At 49.0% G+C, this 15,378-nt stretch overlaps 1 protein-coding gene across 1 annotated transcript in view; it reads left to right on the top strand.

The window, feature by feature from the left end:
• LOC124795147 (chondroadherin-like protein) overlaps positions 1-15,378 on the top strand; it is an 83,837-nt gene that overhangs the window by 24,511 nt on the left and 43,948 nt on the right. Inside the window, exon 2 of the mRNA XM_047259027.1 lies at positions 3,698-3,952. Coding sequence (XP_047114983.1) covers positions 3,698-3,952 — 255 coding nt within the window. The remainder of the gene's footprint in view (positions 1-3,697; positions 3,953-15,378) is intronic.

The following is a 15,378-nucleotide window of genomic DNA, read 5'->3' as shown; positions in this document are numbered from 1 at the left end:
TACACTATGTCGGTGTGATTGCCGCACAGCCACTGTCTCCATGTACACATGCACCGTAATTACTCTACCACGCAAATACTAGGGGCTACACTCGTCTGGTATGAGACTTTCCTTGGGGGGGGGGGGTCCACTAGGGGCCGAACCGCAAAATAACCCTGAGTTTTTGGTCCAGTGGGGGGCGGCGGTGGTGTGGGTGAACTGCTGTGGCCTGTTGTGGAGTTGTAAATCACACCCTTATATTAATGATCTCAACAGCTTTACCCATTCATTATAAGTGATTCCATTTCCTAATCGAGGATCCGTTTGCAGTAACAATAAACAAGGCTGAAGGTCAAAAGGAGGGGGCCAAGAGGAGATGGTCAAAGAGGGGGAGGGGAAGAGGGGAGAAGGGGAAGGAGAAGATGGACAGAGAAGGGCTGTGGAGGACATCGTGAAATCTAGGGGGCGACTGAAATCTACGGTGAGAGAGGGGAGGTGGAGGTCAAAAAGCGGGTGGGAACACAAGGAGATGGGTAAAGAGTGGGGGAGAAGGAGATGGACAGAGAGGGAGAGAGAGAAAGGAGGAGGTCAGAAGGTACATATGAGGGGAAGTCAAAAAGTAAAGGGAGTGTTGAAATTGCTCTCCATAGTGCTTCGTAACACAGTTAGTATCCAGGGCTGAAGTATTGTCGTCTGCAACAATTCTATACAACGTGTCACTCTTATCCCCGCAGTAGACCGTGAAACTGACAACTCCATTGTCTACCTACACCAAGGAGGAAATGAGGGCAATGATTCACTTTTTTTTGCGGAAGGTGTTAAACCTGCGGAAATTATTAGTCGAATGCAAGCGCAATGTGGTGACAGCTGTTTACCACGATGCAAAAGCTATGAATGGATAGAGAAGTTTCAAAGTTTCAATGGATAGAGAGCTTCAAACCAGGAAGAACTTCTCTATGGTACGAGGAGAGATCGGGCAGGCCATCGATGTCAACAACTGAGGACAATTTAGAAGTGGTTGAGGTATGATGATGGAAAACAGACGAATTACAGTGGACGAAATCGCCAATGCTTTACATATCAGCCATGGTTCAGCGTATTCCGCCCTACACGACAGGCTAAATTTTTGAAAAGTATGTGCAAAGTGGGTACGGAAAGAATTGTTACCGCACCATAATACGCAGAGGGTAGAGGTCTCTCGTAAACAGTTACTCCTTATCATCGCGAGGGAGATGGATTTTTACAGCAAATCGTTGCTGTAGACGAAACGTAGCTGCGTCATCACGAACTGGAAAGTAAGGCTGCGAGCATGGTTTGGAAACACCCGTCATCACCAGAAGTTAAGAAATTTAGACGTTAGCTATCAGCTGGTAAGATTATGCTAACACTATTTTGTGACATATAATGTGTGGTAGCCGTTCATTTCACCTCAAGGGGCGGAACTGTGAACAGTAAGAACTATTGTGATGAGTTGCGAACTAAACTGAAACCTGTAGTCAAACCCAAATGTCGCGGAAAATTGCGAAAGGGTGTCATCTTGCAGCAAGATAACGCTGGGCCATATTTTACCAAATGTGCGGCCGAAGCAATAAAGGAGTTGGGATTCAAAATGCTGACACAACCACCACACAGTCCAACCCTTGCTTTTTCCAAATGTTTGAACCATTGAAGGAAGCGCTCAGGGGAAGAAGATTCGCAGCTGATGCAGAAGTCATTGATGCGATGCAAATTTTGTTATAAGTGCAACCAAACATTTTTTCCAACGGAATCAAAAATTTTGTAAAAGTTGGGACAAATTGCGTTGAAGTGCACGGAGATTACGTAGAAAATATATGTTTCAGGTTTCTATCATTAGAATAAATACTCCTTTTGTCAAAATTCCCATCACTTTTTGACTTCCCCACGCATAATTCCCATACATATTTATCAATTGCGAAGCGTTGCCGCATTTGCAGGCAAATGAGTATAAGTAAAATACACTCCTGGAAATTGAAATAAGAGCACCGTGAATTCATTGTCCCAGGAAGGGGAAACTTTATTGACACATTCCTGGGGTCAGATACATCACATGATCACACTGACAGAACCACAGGCACATAGACACAGGCAACAGAGCATGCACAATGTCGGCACTAGTACAGTGTATATCCACCTTTCGCAGCAATGCAGGCTGCTATTCTCCCATGGAGACGATCGTAGAGATGCTGGATGTAGTCCTGTGGAACGGCTTGCCATGCCATTTCCACCTGGCGCCTCAGTTGGACCAGCGTTCGTGCTGGACGTGCAGACCGCATGAGACGACGCTTCATCCAGTCCCAAACATGCTCAATGGGGGACAGATCCGGAGATCTTGCTGGCCAGGGTAATTGACTTACACCTTCTAGAGCACGTTGGGTGGCACGGGATACATGCGGACGTGCATTGTCCTGTTGGAACAGCAAGTTCCCTTGCCGGTCTAGGAATGGTAGAACGATGGGTTCGATGACGGTTTGGATGTACCGTGCACTATTCAGTGTCCCCTCGACGATCACCAGTGGTGTACGGCCAGTGTAGGAGATCGCTCCCCACACCATGATGCCGGGTGTTGGCCCTGTGTGCCTCGGTCGTATGCAGTCCTGATTGTGGCGCTCACCTGCACGGCGCCAAACACGCATACGACCATCACTGGCACCAAGGCAGAAGCGACTCTCATCGCTGAAGACGACACGTCTCCATTCGTCCCTCCATTCACGCCTGTCGCGACACCACTGGAGGCGGGCTGCACGATGTTGGGGCGTGAGCGGAAGACGGCCTAACGGTGTGCGGGACCGTAGCCCAGCTTCATGGAGACGGTTGCAAATGGTCCTCGCCGATACCCCAGGAGCAACAGTGTCCCTAATTTGCTGGGAAATGGCGGTGCGGTCCCCTACGGCACTGCGTAGGATCCTACGGTCTTGGCGTGCATCCGTGCGTCGCTGCGGTCCGGTCCCTGGTCGACGGGCACGTGCACCTTCCGCCGACCACTGGCGACAACATCGATGTACTGTGGAGACCTCACGCCCCACGTGTTGAGCAATTCGGCGGTACGTCCACCCGGCCTCCCGCATGCCCACTATACGCCCTCGCTCAAAGTCCGTCAACTGCACATACGGTTCACGTCCACGCTGTCGCGGCATGCTACCAGTGTTAAAGACTGCGATGGAGCTCCGTATGCCACGGCAAACTGGCTGACACTGACGGCGGCGGTGCACAAATGCTGCGCAGCTAGCGCCATTCGACGGCCAACACCGCGGTTCCTGGTGTGTCCGCTGTGCCGTGCGTGTGATCATTGCTTGTACAGCCCTCTCGCAGTGTCCGGAGCAAGTATGGTGGGTCTGACACACCGGTGTCAATGTGTTCTTTTTTCCATTTCCAGGAGTGTAGAACAAAATGATTTGGGAAGATGAAACAGGAAAACTAAAGCTAACTAGTGATTGTGGCTGCTCTTTAAGGGGTCAAATGAATTAATAATAACTGCAATATGTACATTAGAAATTTTCACGTGAATCACAAAGTGCTGGATGAAATCGGTTGTAGCAGGTGTACTGTATTGACGAGACTGATAAAACATAACGAGTACAAGAGACAAATGTCGACCCGCTGAAATTCTGATGTCAATCCAAAACAAATTTCTTGCATCATGAAGGCTAGTTGAGCCTTGACTTCCACTGCAGTCAGCTGCAACAGTCACGTGTTGCAGGGTGTGCGCCTGGCGGCCTGGTCCCTGCTGGTGGTGGCTTGCGGGTGGCGGGCAGAGGCGGCGTGCCAGGGTCTGGCGGCTCGAGAAGGTGACGTCACTGTGCACTGCGACGGCGTCGCGCCGGACTGGACCAACCTGACCACGGCCACCAGCGGCGTCGAGGTGCGCGGCCTGCAGCTGCCGCAGCTGGGCCCGGACTTCCTGGCCGGACACGTCCTGCCGCAGCTGACGCACCTGTATCTGCCCCACAACCAGGTACGTCCTCTTCGAAACTGACCCTGTATACTGAAGTGACAAAACTCGTGGAACACCTCCCAATACCTTGTCAGACCTCCTCTTGCCTGGCGAAGTGCAGCAGCACGACATGGCATGGACTTAACAAATCACTGAAAGTCCCTTGTAGAAATATTGAGCCATTCTGCTTCTACATCTGTCCATAACTGCGGAAGTGTTGCACGTGCAGGATTTTCTGCACGAACTGACCTCTCGATTATGTTCCATAAATGTTTGATGGGATTCATGTCGAGCAATTCTAGGTGCTTCAGTCTGGAACCGCGCTGCTGCTACGATCGCAGGTTCGAATCCTGCCAGGGGCATGGATGTGTGTGATGTTCTTAGGTTAGTTAGGTTTAAGTAGTTTAAGTAGTTCTAAGTCTAGGGGACTGGTGACCTCAGCCGTTAAGTCCCATAGTGGTTAGAGCCATTTGAACCATTTTGGGATTCATGTCAGACGCTCTGCGTGGCCAGATCATTCACTCGAATTGTACATAATATCCTTCAGACCAATCGCGAACAACTGCGATCTGTTGACATGGTTCAGTGTCATCCATAAAAATTTCATAGTTGTTTGGGAACATGAAGTCCTTGAAAGGCTGGAAATGGTATCAAAGCGGCTGAACATAACCATTTCCTGTCAGTGATAGGTTCACTTGGACGAGAGGACCCATCCATTCCACGTAAACATAGTCCGACATCATGGAGCCACCATCAGCCTGCACAGCGCAGTGTTAACTTGGGTCTGTGACTTCGTGGGAACTGATCCACGCTCTAACCCTACCATCAACTCTTACCAACTGATATCGGGACTCATCTAAGCAGGCCACGGTTTTCCGGTCGTCTAAGGTCCTACCGATATGGTCACGAGCCCAGGAGAGGGGCTACAGACGATGTCGTGCTGTTAGCAAAGGCACTCGCGTTGGTCTACTGCTGCCACAGTCCATTAACGTCTAATTTTACCGCAGTGTTCTAACAGATACGTTCGTCGTATCTCCCACATTGATTTATGCAGCTATTTCACGCAGTGTTGCTTGTCTGTTAGCACTGGCAACCCTACGCAAAGGCCGCTGCTCTCGGTCGTAGTGAATGCCATCGATTTGGCCACTGTGTTGTCCGTGCTGAGAGGTAATGCCAGAAATCTGGTATTCTCGGCACACTCTTGACTCTGTGGTTCTTGGAATATTTAATTCCCCAGCGATTCCCTCACTGAAATGTCCCATGCGTCTAGCTCCAACTACAATTCCGCAGTCAGAGCCTGTTAATTCCTTTTGTGCGGCCACAATCACATAGGAAAACTTTTCACATAAATCACCTGAGTACAAATGACAGATGCGCGGGTGTACTGTCCTTTTATACCTTGTGTGTACGATACTACCGCCATCTGTACATGTTCATATCGCTGACCCACGACTTTTGTCACCTCTGTATAAATGTAATTCGCAAGGACACATTTCAATACATATGTTCTCTGCAGGTCAAAAACGTAGCTTGTCCGCCCACTGGGGAAAATCACCACTTAGAAAAAAAATATAGATTACACAAAATTGTAGGAACCTCTTCAAGAAGTTAAGCATTTTATGTGCACCAACAAGTTCCAGTCACATTAATGTGACCACCGCCTACGTTCGACGTCAACGTGCACTGACAGCAGGTGGCAGCACTAGCAGTGAAGGGCATACACTACTGGTCATTAAAATTGCTACACCAAGAAGAAATGCAGACGATAAACGGGTATTCATACGACAAATATATTATACTAGAACTAACATCAGATTACATTTGCACACAATTTGGGTGCATAGATCCTGAGAAATCAGTAGCCAGAACAACCATCTCTGGCCGTAATAACGGCCTTGATACGCCTGGGCAATGAGTCAAACAGAGCTTGGATGGCGTGTACAGGTACAGCTGCCCATGCAGCTTCAACAGGATGCCACAGTTCATGGCCGGCCGCGGTGGTCTAGCGGTGTTGGCGCTGCAGTCCGGAACCGCGGGACTGCTACGGCCGCAGGTTCGAGTCCTGCCTCGGGCATGGGTGTGTGTGATGTCCTTAGGTTGGTTAGGTTTGAGTAGTTCTAGGTTCTAGGGGACTTATGACCTAAGATGTTGAGTCCCATAGTGCTCAGAGCCATTTGAGCCACAGTTCATGAAGAGTAGTGACTGGCGTATTGTGACGAGCCAGTTGCTCGGCCGCCATTGACCAAACGTTTTCAATTGGTGAGAGATCTGGAGAATGTGCTGGCCAGGGCAACAGTCGAACATTTTCTGTATCCAGAAAGGCCCGTACAGGACCTAAAACACGAGTTCGTGCACTATCCTGTTGAAATGTAGGGTTTCGTAGGGATCGAGTGAAGGGTAGAGCCACGGGTCGTAACACATCTGAAATGTAACGTCCACTGTTCAAAGTGCCGTCAATGCGAACAAGAGGTGACCGAGACGTGTAACCAATCGCACCCCATACCATCACGTCGGGTGATACGCCAGTATGGCGATGACGAATACACGCTTCCAATGTGCGTTCACCGCGATGTCGCCAAACACGGATGGGACCATCATGATGCTGTAAAAAGAAGCTGGGTTCATCCGAAAAAATGACATTTTGCCATTTGTGCACCCAGGTTCGTCGTTGAATACACCATCGCAGGCGCTCCTGTCTGTGATGCAGCGTCAAGAGTAACCGGAGCTATGGTCTCCGAGCTGATAGTCCATGCTGCTGCAAACGTCGTCGAACTGTTCGTGCAGATGGTTGTTGTCTTGCAAACGTCCCCATCTGTTGACTCAGGGATCGAGACGTGGCTGCACGATCCGTTACAGCCATGCCGATAAGATGTCTGTCATCTCGACTGCTAGTGATACGAGGCCGTTGGGATCCAGCACGGCGTTCCCTATTACCCTCCTGAACCCACCGATTCCATGTTCTGCTAACCGTCATTAGGTCTCGACCAACGCGAGCAGCAATGTCGGGATAAGATAAACCGCAATCGCGATAGGCTACAATCCGACCTTTATCAAAGTCGGAAACGTGATGGTACGCGTTTCTCCTTCTTACACGAGGCATCACAACAATGTTTCACCGGGCAACGCCGGTCAACTGCTGTTTGTGTATGAGAAATCGGTTGGAAACTTTCCTCATGTCAGCACGTTGTAGGTGTCGCCACCGGCGCCAACCTTGTGTGAATGCTCTGAAAACCTAATCAATTGCAAATCACAGCAACTTCTTCCTGTCGGATAAATTTCGCGTCTGTAGCACGTCATCTTCGTGGTGTAGCATTTTTAATTGCCAGTAGCGTATAAACCGCATCGGCGGTTCGCGAAACACACTGCAGTCTTTGTCGTAATACGGAAACTGGGTGATATATCTGACGTCCAAAACGGCATGATCACTTGCTTTCGGGCCAAGGGTGGAAGCGTTCCCGAAATGGCTAAGTCTGTAAACTTTTCGCGTGCCGCATGGATAAAATATACTGTACATGGAGCTATTCAAAACCGAAACCGGGGCAATTGTGGTGCACCACGGCCCATAGATGTCAGGGGTGAATGAAGGCTGCGGAGATCTGCATGGGCGAACGGATGCAACTATTGAACAAACTGCCTATTGGGTTCTGTCTCGGGTTCTTCGGTGACGTTCATCTAATGATTTTTCTGACGTTTCGCCAGCACAAGTGGCTGGCATTGTCAAAGCTTCACCCTCCATTGCCGGTGGTGAACTGGAGCCGAGCTCGCGGCCGCAGACTGTATGTACCTGGCGCGCCAACGTCCGCGGGTTTCTCCGCGGTCATTTCGGGTGCGGTTCTCCTCTTGCTACCTGCGACGGTCGTTCGCTGCAGTACGGGAAGCCAGGATCCGTTTACCTTAAGGCTTTCCTCTTTCTTGTTCAAACTGTTCGCGTGTTTTTGTATTTCTACAGCTTCTCTGAACATGCGCGTGTGATAGTGCTTCTCTACAGCCAGAACTTCCGTATCAGCGAATTTTATTACGTGGTCGGTCTCATTCAGTGCGTGCTCTGCCACTGCCGATTTCTCCACCTGCCCCAACCTGCAATGTCGCTTATTCTCTTTGATCCTGGTGTTAATGGATCGTCCAGTCATTCCGACATAAATTTTCCGCATGTGCATGGTATACGGTATATTCCCGACATTGCAAGTGGGTCTCTTTTCTCCTTCGCCGATGTAAGACACTCTTTGATCTTCCTTGTCGGTTTGAAAATCGTCTTTACGCCATGTTTGTGCAATATACGGCCGATTATGACCGTCACTCTGGGAACGTATGGCAGAAAGGCCGTACCCGACATTTCTTTTTCTGGTTCCTTACTTCGCCGAGTCTTTGGCTCTGATACACATCTAATATAATTTTTGGTGTACCCATTGCTCCTCAGGACAGTTTCCAGGTGTTGCATTTCTCGTTTGAGGTGTTGCGGCTCACATATTCGTCCTGCTCGCGTTACGAGCGTATTAATCATGCCTCTTTTTTTGGCCTCGGTGGTGGTTCGATAGTTTGTGCAGTTATCGGTCAGTGTGTGTCGGTTTTCGATACACGCTGTGTCCCAGGTTTTCGGCGTCCCTTGTGACCAGCACATCTAGAAATGGCAGTTTCTTGTCCTTTTCTACTTTCACGGTAAATGTTATGTTGGCATGGAGGCTGTTCAAGTGTCTTAGGAAGTCACCGAGCTGTTCTTCACCATGGCTCCACACCACGAAAGTATCATCGACGTACCTGTACCACACCTTAGGTTTGCAAGTCGCCGAGTCCAGTGCCTGTGCTTCGAATTGTTCCATGAAGAAGTTGGCCACCACTGGACTGAGAGGACTAACCATGGCGACGCCTTCCAGCTGTTCGTAGAAATCGCCATTCCACGTGAAATAGCTCGTGGTGAGACATGCATGGAAGAGCTTTCTGATGTCTTGCGGGAAAATGGAACCGATGTGCTCCAGAGTGTCACTGAGTGGCACTTTCGTAAATAACGAAACAACATCAAAGCTGACCAGGATGTCGTTTGGTGCAAGTTTCAGTTTCTTCGGCTTCTCAATGAAATGTCCTGAGTCCTTAATGTATGTGTCGGTCTTCCCCACGTGTGGCTGGAGCAGAGAGGCCAAGTGTTTTGCCAGTTATATGTCGGTGAGCCAGGAGCGCTAACGATCGGTCTCAGTGGAACGTTGTTCTTATGGATCTTGGGTAATCCATACAGCCGAGGTGGTAGGGCTTCTGTGTTGCGCAGGTTTCTCTGTATGTCCGCCGGCAGAGAAGACGCCTTGATTAATCGATTCGTATTCCGAGTGATACGCTGCGTCGGATCTGCGCTTAGTTTTCGGTACGTCGTCGGATCTAATAGGTCTCGGATCTTTTGCTCATAATCTTCGCTCTTCATTACGACGGTCGCGTTCCCCTTATCGGCAGGCAGTACCAGTATACTCTTGTCGGCGTTGAGATTCTTAATGGCTTGTACCTCTTCTTTCTTCAGGTTGCAAGCTGGTGGTTTTGCTCGGCGCAGTATCCTGGCTGTTTCAGTGCGTATTTCCTCTGCCCTTTCACAAGGAAGGGTCCGAATGGCTGCTTCGGTGTTGTGTTGGCAATGATGTCCTCCATAGGTATAGTTCTCGGGATGATAGCGAAATTCCCTTGAACAGCCTCCATGCCAACATAACATTTACCATGGAAGTAGAAAGGGACAAGAAACTGCCATTTCTAGATGTGCTGGTCACAAGGGACGCCGAAAACCTGGGACACAGCGTGTATCGAAAACCGACACACACGGACCGATACCTGCACAAACTGTCAAACCACCACCCGAGCCAGAAAAGAGGCATGATCAGTACGCTCGTAACGAGAACAGGACGAATATGTGAGCCGCAACACCTCAAACGAGAAATGCAACACCTGGAAACTGTCCTGAGGAGCAATGGGTACTCCACAAATTATATTAGAAGTGTAACAGAGCCAAACACTCGGCGAAGTAAGGAACCAGAAAAAGAAATGTCGGGTACGGCCTTTCTGCCATACATTCCCAGAGTGACGGACAGAATCGGCCGTATATTGCACAAACATGGCGTAAAGACGATTTTCAAACCGACAAGGAAGATCAAAGAGTGTCTTACATCGGCGAAAGAGAAAAGAGACCCACTTGCAATGTCGGGAATATACCGTATACCATGCACATGCGGAAAAGTTTATGTCGGAATGACTGGACGATCCATTAACACCAGGATCAAAGAGAATAAGCGACATTGCAGGTTGGGGCAGGTGGAGAAATCGGCAGTGGCAGAGCACGCACTGAATGAGACCGACCACGTAATAAAATTCGCTGATACGGAAGTTCTGGCTGTAGAGAAGCACTATCACACGCGCATGTTCAGAGAAGCTGTAGAAATACAAAAACACGCGAACAGTTTGAACAAGAAAGAGGAAAGCCTTAAGGTAAACGGATCCTGGCTTCCCGTACTGCAGCGAACGACCGTCGCAGGTAGCAAGAGGAGAACCGCACCGGAAATGACCGCGGAGAAACCCGCGGACGTTGGCGCGCCAGGTACATATAGTCTGCGGCCGCGAGCTCGGCTCCAGTTCACCACCGGCAATGGAGGGTGAAGCTTTGACAATGCCAGCCACTCGTGCTGGCGAAACGTCAGAAAAATCATTAGATAAATTTCGGCCGAAGAACCCGAGACAGAAGCCAATAGGCAATTTGTCAACAAGTGGCCACGAAGCCTTAACAATTTTGAACTATTGAACAACTGACCGCCCAGATGAACCAACAGTGTCACCTCCCCTTCCGTTCAGTGAACATTGCTGCGACTGTACTCCGCAGCAGGTGCCTGGTTCTTGCACCAATGCTGACTCCTGTCCGTCGGCAACGGAGGATGTAATTTACACGCCAGTACGTCTACTGAGTGGCGACAGGTGGCCTTTCGAGATGAATCATCTTCTATGCTCCATCAGGCAGATGGCAATGGACTTGTACGGCGTGAAACATCTGAAAGCAAATACCCTGCAACAGTCTTCGGAAGGGTCCAGGCAAGAAGGCATTCCCTAGTTGATCTCGACATTCTGGAAGGCAGAACGGATCAACACAAGTATGCATCTATCCTTCGGGACCATGTCCACCCCAGCATGCTGTTTGTTTTACCCCAATACAGTGTCATGTACCAGCAGGACGATGCAATGTGTCATACAACTCGCATTGTGGGTGTGTGGTTCGAAGAACACCGGGATGAGTTTACCGTACTCCCCTGGTCATTAAACCTTACTCCAGTCAGACTCTGTGGGACCACTCGATCGGTCTGTTCGCACCGTGGATCCTCAGCCGAGAAACGTAGTGTAGCTAGTCACGGAACTGGAGTCGGCATAGCTCCACATTCCAATCGATACCTTCCACAACCTCATTGACTCTCTTCCTGAACGTCTCGCGTTGCGAAACATCGTTATTTAGACACTTGTAACAGGTGGTCACATTAATGTGACTGGACATTGTATATTCGTAAGAGTTCAAAATGGTTCAAATGGCTCTGAGCACTATGCGACTTAACTTCTGAGGTCATCAGTCGCCTAGAACTTAGAACTAATTAAACCTAACTAACCTAAGGACATCACACACATCCATGCCCGAGGCAGGATTCGAACCTGCGACCGTAGCGGTCGCTCGGTTCCACACTGTATCGCCTAGAACCGCACGGCCACTCCGGCCGGTTTCGTAAGAGTCATCGGGTGCATTTCCTCTTGTTTTTCAGCAGCTATTTGCAATTTGTTTTTGCAGTGAGTTGCTGGAATCATCCCAAACAAATACTGCTCATCACGTCTCTCATGTGACGCCAAGTGCTGACGGAAAGCGTCGGTTTGTTTAACGTTGCGAACAAAACGATTTTCAAAGCGTGATTTTACGTTCCCCTTCGATAGACATTTCCCAGATTTATCTAATGCGACAGCAGAACACGAAGAGAAACCAGTACTCCTATAGCGACTGCACCGCCCTGGCCGCGTTGACTGCTACCACCATGCAACAGCGCTGCTCAGTTGCTGCTGGAGTACTGGCTATTAGGAGGGACACTCTGTAGATATTCACATATCAAAAAAAGTTTTGCTTCACCCTGGTTCCCAGAACTACTGAAGATAGACGTTGACTGTTGATATTGTATCACAGACACAGTCCCTTTGACTGTTCAGAGATGTCACTAAACCCGCCCAAAGATGTAAACAACCAGGCATGAGCAGCGCCTATTAGACGGAAGGGGTCCAACAGCAACCAGTCATTCCACCAGGAAGGAGGTACACGGCTCGTGTTGTCTGTAGTTAAACCATGTCTAGACGGTCAATACCGCGGTTCGACCGCGTCCGCATTGTTACTTTGTGCCGGGAAGGGCTCTCAACAAGGAAAGTGTCCAGGCGTCTCGGAGTGAAACAAAACGATGTTGTTCGGACATGGAGGAGATACAGAGAGACAGGAACTGTCGATGACATGCCTCGCTCAGGCCGCCCAAGGGCTACTACTACAGTGGATGACCACTACCTACGGATTGTGTCTCGGAGGGACTCTGACAGCAACCTACGGATTGTGTCTCGGAGGGACTCTGACAGCAACGCCACCATGTTGTATAATGCTTTTCGTGCAGCCACAGGACGTCGTGTTACGACTCAAACTGTGCGCAATCGGCTACATGATGCGCAACTTCATTCCCGACGTCCATGGCGAGGTCCATCTTTGCAACCACGACACCATGCGGCGCGATACAGATGGACCCAACAACATGCCGAATGGGCCGCTCAGCTTTGCCATCACGTTCTCTTCACCGATGAGTGTCGCACATGCCTTCAACCAGACAATCGTCGGAGACGTGTTTAGAGGCAACCCGGTCAGGCTGAACGCCTTAGATACATTGTCCAGCGATTGCAGCAAGGTGTAGGTTCCCTGCTGTTTTGGGATGGCATTATGTAGGGCCGAAGTACGCCGCTGGTGGTCATGGAAGGCGCCGTAACGGCTGTACGATACGTGAATGCCATCCTCCGACCGTCAGTGCAACCATATCGGCAGCATATTGGCGAGGCCTTCGACTTCATGGACGACAATTTGCGCCCCCATCGTGCACGTCTTGTGAATGACTTCCTTCAGGACAACGACATCCCTTTACTAGAGTGGCCAGCATGTTCTCCAGACATGAACCCTATCGAACATGCCTGGGATAGATAGAAAAAGGCTGTTTATGGACGACGTGACCCACAAACCACTCTGAGGGATCTATGTCGAATCGCCGTTGAAGAGTGGGAAAATTTGGACCAAGAGTGCCTTGATGAACTCTTGGGTAGTATGCCACGATGAATACAGGTATGCATCAATGCAACAGGATGTGCTACTGGGTATTAGAGGTACCGGTGTGTACAGCAATATGGGCGACCACCTCTGAAGGTCTCGCTGTTTGGTGGTACAATATGCAGCGTGTGGTATTCATGAGCAATAAAAAGTGCGTAAATTATGTTTACCTTGATCTCTACTCTAATTTTCTGTACAGGTTCAGGAACTCTCGGAACCGAGGTGATGCAAAAGTTTTTTTATGTGTGTATATTGCCTGGCAAATAGAGTGAAGCATCCTGAAGACATAGCCGGATGTCAGTGTAGCTTCGTATGTACACAATATTCGAGGGTAAATGATTAGACTTGAAATTCTCTGTGAGAGGTTCAACGGCTATTAGAGTGCATTAGTGCTGTTAGTGTTTTGTATTGTAACGAGACCTTGTATAGACGGGGCGTGACCAGCGTCAGACGTTGTGTGATCATTGTGAAGCACACGGGGATGCCGCTTACAAGTGCGAGACAGCATTACCAGCTCCTGACAGTGTTTGAAAGGGTCCTCACTATGGGACTCCATTTGGTCAGCTGAGGCACTATGGGACTCAACTTCTGAGGTCATCAGTCCCCTAGAACTTAGAACTACTTAAACCTAACTAACCTAAGGACATCACACACATCCATGCACAAGGCAGGATTCGAACCTGCGACCGTAGCGGTCGCACGGTTCCAGACTGTAGCGCGTAGAACCGCTCGGCCACCTCGGCCGGCTACGTATTGTCATTTTGTCATTTGGCGATAGTGAATGGGTGCTAGAAAATGGAGTGCTAAGTAGAGAAATGGGAACATTTCCAAGATATTCTTCTGTTAGACTTCAGTAGATGAGCAACAGCAGCGGAGGTAGGAAGAAACATTTGCCCTGTGAATGGGGATAATGCCACTGAACAGAGCACGGCAAGAAAATGGTTTTCTCGTTTGAAGTCACTCTCCACACCAGAATCTTCATAGCTTGATGAAGACCGTTTGAACGCAATAACCCACACCGATCCACGTCAGTGTACTCGAGAACTTACAAATATGATGAACTGTGATCATTCCACCATCGTGTGGAATCTGCATGCAATGGGTAAATTTCAAAATCGAGTGTATTGGTTCCACATCCTCTAAGCCAAAATCACAAAAATCAGCGGCTTGCTATATGTGCATCTCTTCTTACTCGTCATCAGTTGGCCCGTGAACAAAACCGGCCATTCCTATCCTGTAGCATTACTGGTGACGAGAAATGGTGTTTTTATGCTAACATAAGGAAAAGAAAGGAATGGTTGAACCTACACAAAGCAGCAACCCCCCTTACAAAGACATGCGCGCATCCACAAAAAATCATGTTCTGCATTTGGTGCAACAGCGACATTGCGGTGTACTACAAATTACTTCCACAACGCGTAACCATCACTGCTGACATTCATTGTCAATAACTGAGACGTTTGCAGACTCAGTTCAAGAACAACGACCAGGAAGACTGCGTGAAGTGATGGCACTCCACAATAACGCCCAGCCGCAATCTACCACACTGACAAAGAACACTATACAGGAGTTGGCTTGCGAAGTCATTCCGCGCCCACCTTACTCAACTGACCCTGCGCGGCTGGTCCCGGCGGAGGTTCGAGTCCTCCCTCGGGCATGGGTGTGTGTGTTTGTCCTTAGGATAATTTAGGTTAAGTAGTGTGTAAGCTTAGGGACTGATGACCTTAGCAGTTAAGTCCCATAAGATTTCACACACATTTTTTTTTATAAACAAATCCACAGCAAAAGGAATGCCAAACTATAAAACAAAAACGCTATGAACTTATGCAACATCCTAATATTTTCTATTCTTAAAGAAGTTTATCAATAAATTCCTATATAATCCCTTTTATTTTGCAATTGCGTTCCACTAGGCATGGTTGCCCGCCCTCCTGCCCCTTGCTTTGAAGATAAAGTAACAATTGTTTCTTAGGTTCTTCCGCCTTTCATTTGTAAAATTATTTGTAACTATGCTACTCAACTTTTTCTGCCACTGTTTGTGATTCTGTTGCTTTGTCGCCTCTCGTCGCATACGTTCCTTCGCGCATGCGCTCGTTTTCCGTATCGGCGCCGG

The sequence above is a fragment of the Schistocerca piceifrons genome, chromosome 4, assembly GCF_021461385.2.
Source record: "Schistocerca piceifrons isolate TAMUIC-IGC-003096 chromosome 4, iqSchPice1.1, whole genome shotgun sequence".
Classification (NCBI taxonomy): domain Eukaryota; kingdom Metazoa; phylum Arthropoda; class Insecta; order Orthoptera; family Acrididae; genus Schistocerca; species Schistocerca piceifrons.
Note: the sequence above shows the minus strand (reverse complement) of the source record. Positions and strands in the feature narration are given on the sequence as shown.